This window comes from Eucyclogobius newberryi, unplaced genomic scaffold, assembly GCF_026437365.1.
Source record: "Eucyclogobius newberryi isolate DKJ021-1_F unplaced genomic scaffold, fEucNew1.0.hap1 SCAF_5, whole genome shotgun sequence".
NCBI classification, from domain to species: Eukaryota; Metazoa; Chordata; class Actinopteri; order Gobiiformes; family Gobiidae; genus Eucyclogobius; species Eucyclogobius newberryi.
Genome location: NW_027316167.1, coordinates 3,386,317 through 3,402,674, shown reverse-complemented (window position 1 = coordinate 3,402,674; position 16,358 = coordinate 3,386,317). Strand labels below are relative to the sequence as shown.

Genomic DNA, 16,358 nt, shown 5'->3' with positions numbered 1-16,358 from the left:
CCAAATGAATTTATTTCACTTCAAGTGGGTTTAGGGCAAAGAGTTTAACAACTGATTCTAATTTGACGCAATTCGGACTTTATCTGCGCAAACGGCAGAAATTTTAAATATGGGAGATTTCTGAAATTCTAGCTACAGTTTGCGGCTTCGCCGCACAGAGACCGTGACAGGTATCAATGTAATTTGGATAACTTTTGATGTCCCACTCCTCAGTAGCATTTTCACCAAATTTCAGCTTTTTAGGGCCAACGCCCTGGGAGGAGTTCGTAAAAGTACGACGTTTGGAAAAACTCCAAAATCATATTTAGCCATTTTTGAAGCAATATGGCCGACATTTGGTTGGGCGGACGGCGTTGCCGTAATAATATTTTTTACTTCTCTTGTCACCATCTACCTCTGCGCCAAATTTCATGATTCTACGATCAGATTTTTTTTGGGTCATTTCCCATCTCTCAATGCATTTTTGGTACATTTGGGGGCGCTGACGCGCCAATTTTTTTTATTTTAGAAAAGGGAAATAGCCAGAATGTAGAGAGGCACGATTTTTAGAGGTGTGCAAATTTTTGTGACTTTTCGTCAATGTTCACTGGGTGAAAAATAGGGGGGTTGGTCCCGAGAAGAAGAAGAAGAAAGAATTAAAGCCGCAAGCGGCATCCAACGGCCCTCGCGGGCCGCCGGCCTTCCGACTCTGCGTTTTCGACTTGATAAAGATGGCGCCCTTATTGTGTGTTGAATTAAAAAAGAACTTGACAGACGGGGACACATTGGACATGGCCAATCCAGTGCAAATGAACACAAGTGTCAGTCAAATTTGCTGCGCCGCCGCACAGAGACCGTAGCACTTAGAATATAAATATGGATAACTTTTGATGCTCCGCTTGTGTAGATGATATTTCCCAAAGTAAAGCTTGATCGAGCTATTGCCCACGGAGGAGTTTGTTAAAGTGTGAAGCATGAATTTGAACATTTCAAAGATTTGGCGTTTTCCCATTTGTGACAGTATATTTGCAGCTCCACGGCACAGAGACCGTACCACTTGAAATCAAAATATGACTGACTTTTGATGCCCCGCTTGTGTAGATGATTTTCCCCAAATATGAGATTGATCGGGTATTCGCCCTAGGAGGAGTTCGTTAAAGTGTGAAGCGTAAAAATGTGGTCATTTTAGAGATTTCGCTGTTTTCCCATTTCTGACATATATTTGCGGGTCCGCCACACAGAGACCGTAGCACTTAGAATCAAAATATGGATACGTTTTGATGCCCCGCTTGTGTAGATGATTTTCTCCAAATATGAACTTGATCGGACAATCGCCCTAGGAGGAGTTCGTTAAAGTGTGAAGCGTAAAAATGTGGTGATTTGAGCGATTCTACGATTTTCCCATAAGGATAACATGGGATGTTTCTGTCATCGCTACGGTTACGCCGTACAAAATATGACTTTGGCTCTCATACTTTTATGATTTGGATGGCAAATTAGAATTTTGTTCAAAATATCATGTCATTTGGAAAAACTTTATTGTTTATAGGCCACTCTGAAGGCCAAATAGTCAGAATTCTGGGAAACGTTTGCGGCTCCGTCGCACAGAGACCGTAAAATCTATCCTTAAAATTTGGATAACTTTAGATGCCCCACTTGTCTAGAGGACGTACACCGATTTTGAGGTCGGTGGGCAAAACGCACTAGGAGGAGTTCGTTAAAGTGTGAAACAGAAAAATGTGGATATTCGAGAGATTTAGCGTTTTTTCCATAGGGATAACATGGGAGGTTTATGTCATCGCTACGACTACGCCGTAAAAATTAAGGCATTTGTCTGATTGGCTTTTTTGATCGGGACGCCAAAATAGAATTTTGGGTAAAGTTTAGAAAATTTTAGTAAAACTAATTTTTGACCTTCAATGTTAATTTAAAGGTCACTCTGTAGGGGGCGCTATCGCGCCCATTTCAATTTTGTCATCATAAACTGGTCCAAACTAGAAAGTTGAACAACTGATTCAAATTTGGTCCTAATCGGACTTGTTTTGATCAAATGGGAACAATTTTTAGATCTGCAATATCCCAAAATAAGTTGTCCAACTTTGCGGCTGCGCCGCACACAGACCGTAAAAGGTATCTCAAAAAATTGAATAACTTTAGATGCCCCACTTGTCCAGAGGACGTCCGCCGATTTTGAAGTCGGTGGGCAAAACGCCCTAGGAGGAGTTCGTCAAAGTTTGACGTGAACAAAATGGCTAACACAGCTTGTTTTCATTTTCAAAGGAAGATGGCGGGCATAGGGTAAGTCTGGGGGCGTGGCCACAGTAATATTTTTTTTTGTCCTCAAGAGAGGAATGCGTGTCCCGAATTTCGTAGCTCTACGACAAAGTTGACCTCGGGGCGTCTCCCATAGGCGCAATGTATTTTGACTTTTGTCGGTGGCGCTGTCGCGCCATTTTTTAACGAAAAAAAAAATGGCCCAGAAAAAATCAAATTTTTCGCCGATTCTGAATTTTGGGCAAAGTTTGGTGAGTTTTTGAGCATGTTCAGGGGGTCAAATTAGAGTTCAAAGCGATGAAGAACAAGAAAAATTAAAGCCGCAAGCGGCATCCAACGCCCCTCGCGGGCCGCCGGCCTTCCGACTCTGCGCTTTCGACTTGATAAAGATGGCGCCCTTATTGTGTGTTGAATTAAAAAAGAACTTGACAGACGGCGACACATTGGACATGGCCAATCCAGTGCAAATCAACACAAGTGTCAGTCAAATTTGCTGCGCCGCCGCACAGAGACCGTAGCACTTGGAATAAAAATATGGATAACTTTTGATGCACCGCTTGTGTAGATGATATTTCCCAAAGTAAAGCTTGATCGAGCTATTGCCCACGGAGGAGTTTGTTAAAGTTTGAAGCGTAAAAATGTGGTGATTTGAGCAATTCAACGATTTTCCCATAAGGATATCATGGGATGTTTCTGTCATCGTTACGGTTACGCCGTACAAAATATGACTTTGGCTCTCATACTTTTATGATCAGGATTGCAAATTAGAATTTTGTGCAAAATATAATGTCATTTGGAAAAACTCTATTGTTTATAGGCCACTCTGAAGGCCAAATAGTCAGAATTCAGGGAAAAGTTTGCGGCTCCGTCGCACAGAGACCGTAAAAGTTATCCTTAAAATTTGGATAACTTTAGATGCCCCACTTGTCTAGGGGACGTACACCGATTTTGAGGTTGGTGGGCAAAACGCCCTAGGAGGAGTTCGTTAAAGTGTGAAACAGAAAAATGTGGATATTCGAGAGATTTAGCAATTTTCCCATAGGGATAACATGGGAGGTTTCCGTCATGGCTATGACTACGCCGTAAAAATTGAGGCATAAGTTTGATTGGCCTTTTGTTCGGGACCCCAAAATAGAATTTTGGGCAAAGTTTAGAACATTTGTGTAAAACCAGTTTTTGTCCATCAATGTTCACTCAAAGGCAACTCTGTAGGGGGCGCTATCGCGCCCATTTCAATTTTGTCATCATAAACTGGTCCAAACTTGAAAGTTTAACAACTGATTCAAATTTGGTCCTAATCGGACTCGTTTTGATCAAATGGGAGCAATTTTTAGATCTGCAATATTCCAAAATAAGTTGTCCAACTTTGCGGCTGCGCCGCACACAGACCGTTAAAGGTATCTCAAAAAATTGAATAACTTTAGATGTCCCACTTGTCCAGAGGACGTCCGCCGATTTTGAGGTTGGTTGGCAAAACGCCCTAGGAGGAGTTCGTCAAAGTTTGACGTGAAAAAAATGGCTAACACCGCGTGTTTTCATTTTCAAAGGAAGATGGCGGCCATAGGGTAAGTCTGGGGGCGTGGCCACAATAATATTTTTTTTTTGTCCTCACGAGAGGAATGCGTGTCCCGAATTTCGTAGCTTTACGCCAAAGTTGACCTCGGGGCGTCTCCCATAGGCGCAATGTATTTTGACTTTTGTCGGTGGCGCTGTCGCGCCATTTTTTAATGAAAAAAAAAATGGCCCAGAAAAAATCAAATTTTTCGCCGATTCTGAATTTTGGGCAAAGTTTGGTGAGTTTTTGAGCATGTTCAGGGGGTCAAATTAGAGCTCAAAAAGCAGAAGAACAAGAAAAATAATAAAAATAAAAATAATAATATTTTTAGCAAAAACAATATAGCCGTTTCCACTATAACAACAAATTATACATCGTTTGAAAGCTCTAAGCCTTCCCCATGCCGCCATGGGGTGGAATCATCATTACGAGCGCTTACGCGCTTGTCACTCCCCATTCCGTCGGGATGCCCCGCCCACTCCCCATAGACTGTCATTGATTTGAGCAGATACAAGCATGGCCCATGCCTGCGGCATGGATTCTCGCATACGGGACGATGCCAGGAGGGTTTTTGGAGGAATGCAGCGCTTCGCGCTGCTGTTGTCGACAATTGAGTGCTTTATATGGGGATGACGACCGCGAGCGGTCGTCATCCCAATGTAAAGTGCTCGTTTAGTGCGAACTTTTGCACGGGCTTCGCCCGTTTACAACGGTAATGTTCCATTTTCCTACAACTAATTAGTATGCACGGGGCGTGCATGAGTGGAGGAGTGCGTTAGTGAGTGTTTGGAAGTGGGCGAGCGCTTCGCGCTCGATTTTGTGCGCACTACGTGCGCACTTTCGCAGCCGTGCTTCGCACGGCCTTACGAGATTAATAGGCCTCTTGCCAGCTTGTGGCGCTCGGGCCTAATAATATTTTTAGCAAAAACAATATAGCCGTTTCCACTATAACAACAAATTATACATCGTTTGAAAGCTCTAAGCCTTCCCGATGCCGCCATGGGGTGGAATCATCATTACGAGCGCTTACGCGCTCGTCACTCCCTATTCCGTCGGGATGCGCCGCCCACTCCCCATAGACTTCCATTGATTTGAGCAGATACAAGCATGGCCCATGCCTGCGGCATGGACTCTCGCGTACGGGACGATGCCAGGAGGTTTTTTGAAGGAATGCAGCGCTTCGCGCTGCTGTTGTCAACAATGAGTGAATGGGCTATGCCCATTCACTCATTGTTGACTTTTTCTGTCATAGCAGGAGTAAGTATGCATGATCCATGCCTTCGGCATGGGCTAGTTCACTGTACTTGCCAGGGGCAACGGGGTACCAAACATGCGGGCTGCGCCCGCATGTTTGGTGCGACAGTTACAACGCTGCCTTCGGCAGCGTTGCGGGAGCAATAGGCCCTCCGCCCTGCTGGGGCTCGGGCCTAACAACCGCCTACACAAACACACAAGCCCTGAACAGCAGTGGCAGGAGTCCTTAAGTACTGGGAGGGGCTGCAGGCGGAGACTGCGACAGCCAATCAGGAACTGGGATGGGGAAAGAAGGGAAAACAACATTTCAACACAGAGGCCAAATTGATTTTCAGATATATTTTCTTTCCCTTGGACGAGCGGGCAGAAAGGGGCTTCTTACCCAAGCTTCTTCTTGTTTTCCGGTAGACTAGGTACTGCCCTCCACTGGAACCGCGGTGAAGTTAGTTTCACGTTGGACGTTGGACATTCGCCTCCACAACTAGAGCGGGAGCTTCCTCTGAGTGGGCCCCGTCTGCAGGAGCCCGGCGCGGGGAGCTGCGCGCTGAAGAGCCGCTTCGTGCGCCAGTTAGGGACTGTCACTAAAGTACTGTTTGTTTAAAAATGTGTTATCTTAAAAAATATCAAACATATTTATATATATACATAAAAAAAAACAAAAAAACAGCAACATTGAGCATGAATCCGAGTTGCTAATCCTAAATAACATAGTCCAAAAAAATAACCCTTTGTTGATTTTTAAGGAATATTTTGCTTAAAAAATCAAGGATTATTTTCAATAGCTCCTAAGTCAGGTGACCTTGAAAGTCAAACCCAAGTTATTATACTATTTTGAGTCTCCAGGTATCACGCGCACGTTTTACTTTTTCAATTTAACCCTTTGTAGATTTTTAAGGAATATTTTTCTTACTACTCTAATAACTTCGCGTTCACTATCTAGGTTAGCTGACTTAGGAGCTATTAAAAAGAATCCTTGATTTTTGACGAAAAATATTCTTTAAAAATCTACAAAGGGTTAATTTTTCAGACCAAAAGGACTATGTTGGATATACTTGATTCATGCTCAATGTTGCTGTTTTAAAGATATTTTAAAGATATTATTTTTTAAGATAACACATTTTTAAACAAACGGTACTTTAGAGACAGTTCCTAACTGGCGCACTAAGCAGCACGCAGCTCCCCGCGCCGGGCTCCTGCAGGCGGGGCCCACTCAGAGGAAGCTCCCACTCTAGTTTTGGAGGCGAATGTCCAACGTCCAACGTGAAACTAACTTCACCGCGGTTCCACTGGTCAGGTGATAACACACCTAGAACACTGAGGATTAGCTGCACTTTCTTTCAATACATGTGTCACCAAAATAGCCTTCTCTTATTTGTATTAGCTTAGCCAACTAGCATTAGCCAGCTGCTAACTACCTGAAACAAACAGCTAGCTGATGCGTCCACTGGGCCCTCCTGTTGACAATAATCCTTTTCTGGTGACAAACAGGGTCTCTTGGGGCGTTACAGAAGAGGAATCCTTAGTTTTGAAACTGTTGGTTGGCACGGCCCACAGTGTGCCAACATCAAGATGGCAGTAGCAACGAGTGTGTGACGTCACTTCTGCCCATGAATAAACTCTTGTATACAAGTTACCCGCATATTTTTACTTGAGTCCTTTTTACTTTACTTACTTTTACTACTTTTGTCGACTCTTTCCGCCTCTGTTGCATCCTCACACACTTCAAAGCCGTTTGTCACATGAGTCCAAAGTGATAAACAAGTGAATGACAGCGACAGCCTTTATATCATGTACATTTATTGGTGTGATTTCAGTAGAGATGACAGGAGGACTGGCCCGGGATGTAGGTCCCACAGTTCATGTGTTTGGCGTCGCAGGGCCCACAGGAGCAGCTGAGGGCCCTCAGAAAGGTGACGGGCATGGGGCAGTCCTGGATTAGCCACTCCTCGTAGCGCCAATGCCCCACACACAGGCCCTGGCGGTGGGTGATGCCCGTATACACCGCGTCCTGAGAGAGAACCACACAGAATGTAGAGGCTTTGAAACACCACAGGCTTCACAACGTTGATCAGGATGTCACATTTAGCGTCACTTTTGAGCTGCCTGTACCATGATATTATGAGGGAAAGGAGCTGTTCATGTCCATTATAAAACGCTTTGATCACGCTACATAGAAATTATTGGCATTTTTCAATATAGACAGAAATAATCCGTGAATATGAGGTCTATCTTCAGAAAATAGAAAATGGGGAAAAGCTTGTGAGCAGTTGCATGTCGCTCTGTGCTTTAAAATAACCCTAATGTTTTGCAAGGCACATTCGCAGCTCTCACTCTCCCACTCAGCCCTGTGCCTCTCCCCTTTGCCTCACCCCGTGCCTCTCCCCTTTGCCTCGCCCCGTGCCTCGCCCCGTGCTTAGCCCCCGTGCCTCAGCCCTGTGCCTCTCCCCCGTGCCTCTCCCCCGTGCCTCGCCCCGTGCCTCGCCCCGTGCCTAGCCCCCGTGCCTCAGCCCTGTGCCTCTCCCCTTTGCCTCGCCCCTGTGCCTCGCCCCGTGCCTCGCCCCCGTGCCTCAGCCCTGTGCCTCGCCCCGTGCCTCGCCCCCGTGCCTCAGCCCTGTGCCTCTCCCCTTTGCCTCACCCCGTGCCTCGCCCCGTGCCTCGCCCCGTGCCTCGCCCCGGTGCCTCAGCCCCCGTGCCTCTCCCCTTTGCCTCGCCCCCGTGCCTCGCCCCCGTGCCTCACCCCGTGCCTCGCCCCGTGCCTCGCCCTGTGCCTCACCCCGTGCCTAGCCCCCGTGCCTCAGCCCTGTGCCTCTCTCCCCTTTGCTTCGCCCCCGTGCCTCGCCCCGTGCCTCGCCCCCGTGCCTCGCCCCCGTTCCCCGGCTTCCTCCTACCGTCCAAAGACATGCATGGCAAAATTGGCAACACTAAATTGGCCCTAGTGCAAACTGGTGGTTGCAGTGGGCATATGGGTGTGGTACCTGGTGGTAGCAGTGGGCACATGGGTGTGGTATCTGGTGGTACCAGTGGGCACATGGATGTGGTACCTGGTGATAGCGGTGGGCATATGGGTGTGGTACCTGGTGGTTGCAGTGGGCACATGGGTGTGGTATCTGGTGGTACCAGTGGGCACATGGATGTGGTACCTGGTGGTACCAGTGGGCATATGGGTGTGGTACCTGGTGGTAGCAGTGGGCACATGGGTGTGGTACCTGGTGGTACCAGCGGGCACATGGGTGTGGTATCTGGTGGTACCAGTGGGCACATGGGTGTGGTACCTGGTGATAGCAGTGGGCACATGGGTGTGGTACCTGGTGATAGCAGTGGGCACATGGGTGTGGTACCTGGTGGTAGCAGTGGGCACATGGGTGTGGTACCTGGTGGTAACAGTGGGCACATGGGTGTGGTACCTGGTGGTACCAGTGGGCACATGGGTGTGGTACCTGGTGGTACCAGTGGGCACATGGGTGTGGTACCTGGTGATAGCAGTGGGCACATGGGTGTGGTATCTGGTGATAGCAGTGGGCACATGGGTGTGGTACCTGGTGGTACCAGTGGGCACATGGGTGTGGTATCTGGTGGTACCAGTGGGCACATGGGTGTGGTACCTGGTGGTACCAGTGGGCACATGGGTGTGGTACCTGGTGATAGCAGTGGGCATATGGGTGTGGTACCTGGTGGTACCAGTGGGCACATGGGTGTGGTATCTGGTGGTACCAGTGGGCACATGGGTGTGGTACCTGGTGGTACCAGTGGGCACATGGGTGTGGTACCTGGTGGTACCAGTGGGCACATGGGTGTGGTACCTGGTGATAGCAGTGGGCATATGGGTGTGGTACCTGGTGGTATCAGTGGGCACATGGGTGTGGTACCTGGTGGTACCAGTGGGCACATGGGTGTGGTACCTGGTGATAGCAGTGGGCACATGGGTGTGGTACCTGGTGGTACCAGTGGGCATATGGGTGTGGTACCTGGTGATAGCAGTGGGCACATGGGTGTGGTACCTGGTGGTACCAGTGGGCACATGGGTGTGGTACCTGGTGGTACCAGTGGGCACATGGGTGTGGTATCTGGTGGTACCAGTGGGCACATGGGTGTGGTACCTGGTGATAGCAGTGGGCACATGGGTGTGGTATCTGGTGGTACCAGTGGGCACATGGGTGTGGTACCTGGTGGTACCAGTGGGCACATGGGTGTGGTACCTGGTGGTACCAGTGGGCACATGGGTGTGGTACCTGGTGATAGCAGTGGGCACATGGGTGTGGTACCTGGTGATAGCAGTGGGCACATGGGTGTGGTACCTGGTGATAGCAGTGGGCACATGGGTGTGGTACCTGGTGATAGCAGTGGGCACATGGGTGTGGTACCTGGTGGTAGCAGTGGGCACATGGGTGTGGTACCTGGTGATAGCAGTGGGCACATGGGTGTGGTACCTGGTGATAGCAGTGGGCACATGGGTGTGGTACCTGGTGATAGCAGTGGGCACATGGGTGTGGTACCTGGTGATAGCAGTGGGCACATGGGTGTGGTACCTGGTGGTAGCAGTGGGCACATGGGTGTGGTACCTGGTGGTACCAGTGGGCACATGGGTGTGGTACCTGGTGATAGCAGTGGGCACATGGGTGTGGTACCTGGTGGTAGCAGTGGGCACATGGGTGTGGTACCTGGTGGTAGCAGTGGGCACATGGGTGTGGTACCTGGTGGTAGCAGTGGGCACATGGGTGTGGTACCTGGTGGTAGCAGTGGGCACATGGGTGTGGTACCTGGTGATAGCAGTGGGCACATGGGTGTGGTACCTGGTGGTAGCAGTGGGCACATGGGTGTGGTACCTGGTGGTAGCAGTGGGCACATGGGTGTGGTACCTGGTGGTAGCAGTGGGCACATGGGTGTGGTACCTGGTGGTAGCAGTGGGCACATGGGTGTGGTACCTGGTGATAGCAGTGGGCACATGGGTGTGGTACCTGGTGATAGCAGTGGGCACATGGGTGTGGTATCTGGTGGTACCAGTGGGCACATGGGTGTGGTACCTGGTGATAGCAGTGGGCACATGGGTGTGGTACCTGGTGGTACCAGTGGGCACATGGGTGTGGTATCTGGTGGTACCAGTGGGCACATGGGTGTGGTACCTGGTGGTACCAGTGGGCACATGGGTGTGGTACCTGGTGATAGCAGTGGGCATATGGGTGTGGTACCTGGTGGTACCAGTGGGCACATGGGTGTGGTATCTGGTGGTACCAGTGGGCACATGGGTGTGGTACCTGGTGGTACCAGTGGGCACATGGGTGTGGTACCTGGTGGTACCAGTGGGCACATGGGTGTGGTACCTGGTGATAGCAGTGGGCATATGGGTGTGGTACCTGGTGGTATCAGTGGGCACATGGGTGTGGTACCTGGTGGTACCAGTGGGCACATGGGTGTGGTACCTGGTGATAGCAGTGGGCACATGGGTGTGGTACCTGGTGGTACCAGTGGGCATATGGGTGTGGTACCTGGTGATAGCAGTGGGCACATGGGTGTGGTACCTGGTGGTACCAGTGGGCACATGGGTGTGGTACCTGGTGGTACCAGTGGGCACATGGGTGTGGTATCTGGTGGTACCAGTGGGCACATGGGTGTGGTACCTGGTGATAGCAGTGGGCACATGGGTGTGGTATCTGGTGGTACCAGTGGGCACATGGGTGTGGTACCTGGTGGTACCAGTGGGCACATGGGTGTGGTACCTGGTGGTACCAGTGGGCACATGGGTGTAGTACCTGTTTGTACCAGTGGGCACATGGGTGTGGTACCTGGTGATAGCAGTGGGCACATGGGTGTGGTATCTGGTGGTACCAGTGGGCACATGGGTGTGGTACCTGGTGGTACCAGTGGGCACATGGGTGTGGTATCTGGTGGTACCAGTGGGCACATGGGTGTGGTACCTGGTGGTACCAGTGGGCACATGGGTGTGGTACCTGGTGATAGCAGTGGGCACATGGGTGTGGTACCTGGTGATAGCAGTGGGCACATGGGTGTGGTACCTGGTGATAGCAGTGGGCACATGGGTGTGGTACCTGGTGATAGCAGTGGGCACATGGGTGTGGTACCTGGTGGTAGCAGTGGGCACATGGGTGTGGTACCTGGTGATAGCAGTGGGCACATGGGTGTGGTACCTGGTGATAGCAGTGGGCACATGGGTGTGGTACCTGGTGATAGCAGTGGGCACATGGGTGTGGTACCTGGTGATAGCAGTGGGCACATGGGTGTGGTACCTGGTGATAGCAGTGGGCACATGGGTGTGGTACCTGGTGGTAGCAGTGGGCACATGGGTGTGGTACCTGGTGGTAGCAGTGGGCACATGGGTGTGGTACCTGGTGATAGCAGTGGGCACATGGGTGTGGTACCTGGTGGTAGCAGTGGGCACATGGGTGTGGTACCTGGTGGTAGCAGTGGGCACATGGGTGTGGTACCTGGTGGTAGCAGTGGGCACATGGGTGTGGTACCTGGTGATAGCAGTGGGCACATGGGTGTGGTACCTGGTGGTAGCAGTGGGCACATGGGTGTGGTACCTGGTGGTAGCAGTGGGCACATGGGTGTGGTACCTGGTGGTAGCAGTGGGCACATGGGTGTGGTACCTGGTGGTAGCAGTGGGCACATGGGTGTGGTACCTGGTGATAGCAGTGGGCACATGGGTGTGGTACCTGGTGGTAGCAGTGGGCACATGGGTGTGGTACCTGGTGGTAGCAGTGGGCACATGGGTGTGGTACCTGGTGGTAGCAGTGGGCACATGGGTGTGGTACCTGGTGGTAGCAGTGGGCACATGGGTGTGGTACCTGGTGGTAGCAGTGGGCACATGGGTGTGGTACCTGGTGATAGCAGTGGGCACATGGGTGTGGTACCTGGTGGTAGCAGTGGGCACATGGGTGTGGTACCTGGTGGTAGCAGTGGGCACATGGGTGTGGTACCTGGTGGTAGCAGTGGGCACATGGGTGTGGTACCTGGTGGTAGCAGTGGGCACATGGGTGTGGTACCTGGTGATAGCAGTGGGCACATGGGTGTGGTACCTGGTGGTAGCAGTGGGCACATGGGTGTGGTACCTGGTGGTAGCAGTGGGCACATGGGTGTGGTACCTGGTGGTAGCAGTGGGTACATGGGTGTGGTACCTGGTGGTAGCAGTGGGCACATGGGTGTGGTACCTGGTGATAGCAGTGGGCACATGGGTGTGGTACCTGGTGGTAGCAGTGGGCACATGGGTGTGGTACCTGGTGATAGCAGTGGGCACATGGGTGTGGTACCTGGTGGTAGCAGTGGGCACATGGGTGTGGTACCTGGTGGTAGCAGTGGGCACATGGGTGTGGTACCTGGTGGTAGCAGTGGGCACATGGGTGTGGTACCTGGTGGTAGCAGTGGGCACATGGGTGTGGTACCTGGTGATAGCAGTGGGCACATGGGTGTGGTACCTGGTGGTAGCAGTGGGCACATGGGTGTGGTACCTGGTGGTAGCAGTGGGCACATGGGTGTGGTACCTGGTGATAGCAGTGGGCACATGGGTGTGGTACCTGGTGATAGCAGTGGGCACATGGGTGTGGTACCTGGTGATAGCAGTGGGCACATGGGTGTGGTACCTGGTGATAGCAGTGGTCACATGGGTGTGGTACCTGGTGGTACCAGTGGGCACATGGGTGTGGTACCTGGTGGTACCAGTGGGCACATGGGTGTGGTACCTGGTGGTAGCAGTGGGCACATGGGTGTGGTACCTGGTGGTACCAGTGGGCACATGGGTGTGGTACCTGGTGGTACCAGTGGGCACATGGGTGTGGTACCTGGTGGTAGCAGTATCCTTCGCAGACCGCAGTGACCACCTCCTCCTTCAGGCCGCAGCTTTCCAGCTTTATGCTCTTGTTCACCGGGCGGCAGTCACTCAGGCCGCACCTCGCCGCCGCCGGAGCAGTCGCCGTTGCCATGACAACCAGCACCATCACCGTCGCCATCACAAGCAGCTGCATCCTCGAGCCAAGCGCAACTCTGCTGCGGGATCAAGAATGGCATGTCAAATCAACATCCTGATCGATGGACAATTAAAGAGTTTAAACGTCATTGTTAAATTATCATTATTTATTCGTTTTTATTTGTATTTGTCTGACTTTTATCCATGTTTGTGTTAATTAAGTCTTTAGAACAACGTATTAATTAGCTGTAGTATTTGCAGTTACACGAGGACTAATGTAATGTCATTTCCATGTTGCAAAAAGACCTGACTCTGATGATGTTTTACCTGTGACAGTCAGAACAAACCGAGCCGTTTCTGAAGCTCCGAGAAGACTTAAACGCGACGAACGAAGCGGAAACGTCTTTGCGCAAAAAGGGACACCCAAGTCCTCCAGGTCCTCCAGGTCCTCCAGGTCCTCCGAGTCCTCCAGGTCCTCCGAGTCCTCCAAGTCCTCCAGGTCCTCAGAGTCCTCCAGGTCCTCCGAGTCCTCCAGGTCCTCCAAGTCCTCCAGGTCCTCCAGGTCCTCCAGGTCCTCCAGGTCCTCCAGGTCCTCCGAGTCCTCCAGGTCCTCCGAGTCCTCCAGGTCCTCCGAGTCCTCCAAGTCCTCCAGGTCCTCAGAGTCCTCCAGGTCCTCCAGGTCCTCCAGGTCCTCCGAGTCCTCCAGGTCCTCCGAGTCCTCCAAGTCCTCCAGGTCCTCAGAGTCCTCCAGGTCCTCCGAGTCCTCCAGGTCCTCCAAGTCCTCCAAGTCCTCCAGGTCCTCCAAGTCCTCCAAGTCCTCCAAGTCCTCCATGTCCTCCAAGTCCTCCGAGTCCTCCGAGTCCTCCGAGTCCTCCAGGTCCTCAGAGTCCTCCAAGTCCTCCAGGTCCTCCAGGTCCTCCGAGTCCTCCGAGTCCTCAGAGTCCTCCAGGTCCTCAGAGTCCTCCAAGTCCTCCAGGTCCTCCAGGTCCTCCGAGTCCTCCAAGTCCTCCAAGTCCTACAGGTCCTCCAGGTCCTCCAGGTCCTCCAGGTCATCCAAGTCCTCCAGGTCCTCCGAGTCCTCCAGGTCCTCAGAGTCCTCCAAGTCCTCCAGGTCCTCCAGGTCCTCCAAGTCCTCCAAGTCCTCCAAGTCCTCCAGGTCCTCCAAGTCCTCCAGGTCCTCCAGGTCCTCCGAGTCCTCCAAGTCCTCCAGGTCCTCAGAGTCCTCCAGGTCCTCCGAGTCCTCCAGGTCCTCCAAGTCCTCCAAGTCCTCCAGGTCCTCCAGGTCCTCCAGGTCCTCCAAGTCCTCCAAGTCCTCCAAGTCCTCCAAGTCCTCCATGTCCTCCAAGTCCTCCGAGTCCTCCGAGTCCTCCGAGTCCTCCAGGTCCTCAGAGTCCTCCAAGTCCTCCAGGTCCTCCAGGTCCTCCAGGTCCTCCGAGTCCTCCGAGTCCTCCAGGTCCTCAGAGTCCTCCAGGTCCTCAGAGTCCTCCAAGTCCTCCAAGTCCTCCAGGTCCTCCAAGTCCTCCAGGTCCTCAGAGTCCTCCAAGTCCTCCAAGTCCTCCAGGTCCTCCAAGTCCTCCAGGTCCTCCAGGTCCTCCGAGTCCTCCAAGTCCTCCAGGTCCTCCGAGTCCTCCAAGTCCTCCAGGTCCTCAGAGTCCTCCAGGTCCTCCGAGTCCTCCAGGTCCTCCAAGTCCTCCAAGTCCTCCAGGTCCTCCAGGTCCTCCAAGTCCTCCAAGTCCTCCAAGTCCTCCAAGTCCTCCAAGTCCTCCATGTCCTCCAAGTCCTCCGAGTCCTCCGAGTCCTCCAGGTCCTCAGAGTCCTCCAAGTCCTCCAGGTCCTCCAGGTCCTCCAGGTCCTCCGAGTCCTCCGAGTCCTCCAGGTCCTCAGAGTCCTCCAGGTCCTCAGAGTCCTCCAAGTCCTCCAAGTCCTCCAGGTCCTCCAAGTGCTCCAGGTCCTCCAGGTCCTCCGAGTCCTCCAAGTCCTCCAAGTCCTCCAAGTCCTACAGGTCCTCCAGGTCCTCCAAGTCATCCAAGTCCTCCAGGTCCTCAGAGTCCTCCAAGTCCTCCAGGTCCTCCAGGTCCTCCGAGTCCTCCAAGTCCTCCAAGTCCTCCAAGTCCTCCAGGTCCTCCAAGTCCTCCAGGTCCTCCAGGTCCTCCGAGTCCTCCAAGTCCTCCAAGTCCTACAGGTCCTCCAGGTCCTCCAAGTCATCCAAGTCCTCCAGGTCCTCCGAGTCCTCCAGGTCCTCAGAGTCCTCCAAGTCCTCCAGGTCCTCCAAGTCCTCCAGGTCCTCAGAGTCCTCCAAGTCCTCCAAGTCCTCCAGGTCCTCCAAGTCCTCCAGGTCCTCCAGGTCCTCCGAGTCCTCCAAGTCCTCCAGGTCCTCCAAGTCCTCCAGGTCCTCCAGGTCCTCCGAGTCCTCCAAGTCCTCCAAGTCCTACAGGTCCTCCAGGTCCTCCAGGTCCTCCAGGTCATCCAAGTCCTCCAGGTCCTCCGAGTCCTCCAGGTCCTCAGAGTCCTCCAAGTCCTCCAGGTCCTCCAGGTCCTCCAAGTCCTCCAAGTCCTCCAAGTCCTCCAGGTCCTCCAGGTCCTCCGAGTCCTCCAAGTCCTCCAGGTCCTCAGAGTCCTCCAGGTCCTCCGAGTCCTCCAGGTCCTCCAAGTCCTCCAAGTCCTCCAGGTCCTCCAGGTCCTCCAGGTCCTCCAAGTCCTCCAAGTCCTCCAAGTCCTCCAAGTCCTCCATGTCCTCCAAGTCCTCCGAGTCCTCCGAGTCCTCCGAGTCCTCCAGGTCCTCAGAGTCCTCCAAGTCCTCCAGGTCCTCCAGGTCCTCCAGGTCCTCCGAGTCCTCCGAGTCCTCCAGGTCCTCAGAGTCCTCCAGGTCCTCAGAGTCCTCCAAGTCCTCCAAGTCCTCCAGGTCCTCCAAGTCCTCCAGGTCCTCAGAGTCCTCCAAGTCCTCCAAGTCCTCCAGGTCCTCCAAGTCCTCCAGGTCCTCCAGGTCCTCCGAGTCCTCCAAGTCCTCCAGGTCCTCCGAGTCCTCCAAGTCCTCCAGGTCCTCAGAGTCCTCCAGGTCCTCCGAGTCCTCCAGGTCCTCCAAGTCCTCCAAGTCCTCCAGGTCCTCCAGGTCCTCCAAGTCCTCCAAGTCCTCCAAGTCCTCCAAGTCCTCCAAGTCCTCCATGTCCTCCAAGTCCTCCGAGTCCTCCGAGTCCTCCAGGTCCTCAGAGTCCTCCAAGTCCTCCAGGTCCTCCAGGTCCTCCAGGTCCTCCGAGTCCTCCGAGTCCTCCAGGTCCTCAGAGTCCTCCAGGTCCTCAGAGTCCTCCAAGTCCTCCAAGTCCTCCAGGTCCTCCAAGTGCTCCAGGTCCTCCAGGTCCTCCGAGTCCTCCAAGTCCTCCA

The 16,358-nt window shown here is 52.8% G+C and overlaps 1 protein-coding gene across 1 annotated transcript; it reads right to left on the bottom strand.

The window, feature by feature from the left end:
- Positions 1-6,872: 6,872 nt before the first annotated feature.
- On the bottom strand, positions 6,873-13,057 carry LOC140381539 (gonadotropin subunit beta-1-like). The gene is made up of 2 exons (XM_072465604.1): positions 12,856-13,057; positions 6,873-7,070 (listed from the first exon to the last, which is right to left on the bottom strand). The coding sequence occupies exons 1-2, from the start codon at positions 13,036-13,038 to the stop codon at positions 6,873-6,875; spliced, it is 381 nt and encodes a 126-aa protein (XP_072321705.1). The 5' UTR covers positions 13,039-13,057.
- Positions 13,058-16,358: the final 3,301 nt, after the last annotated feature.

Bases quoted from the DNA above. Each gene is read 5' to 3' on its own strand.
- LOC140381539 (XM_072465604.1), bottom strand. From the start codon at position 13,038: ATGCAGCTGCTTGTGATGGCGACGGTGATGGTGCTGGTTGTCATGGCA. The intron at 7,071-12,855 runs GTACCACACCCA...GTTCTCTCTCAG, and splicing joins AAGGATACTGCTACCACCAG to GACGCGGTGTATACGGGCAT.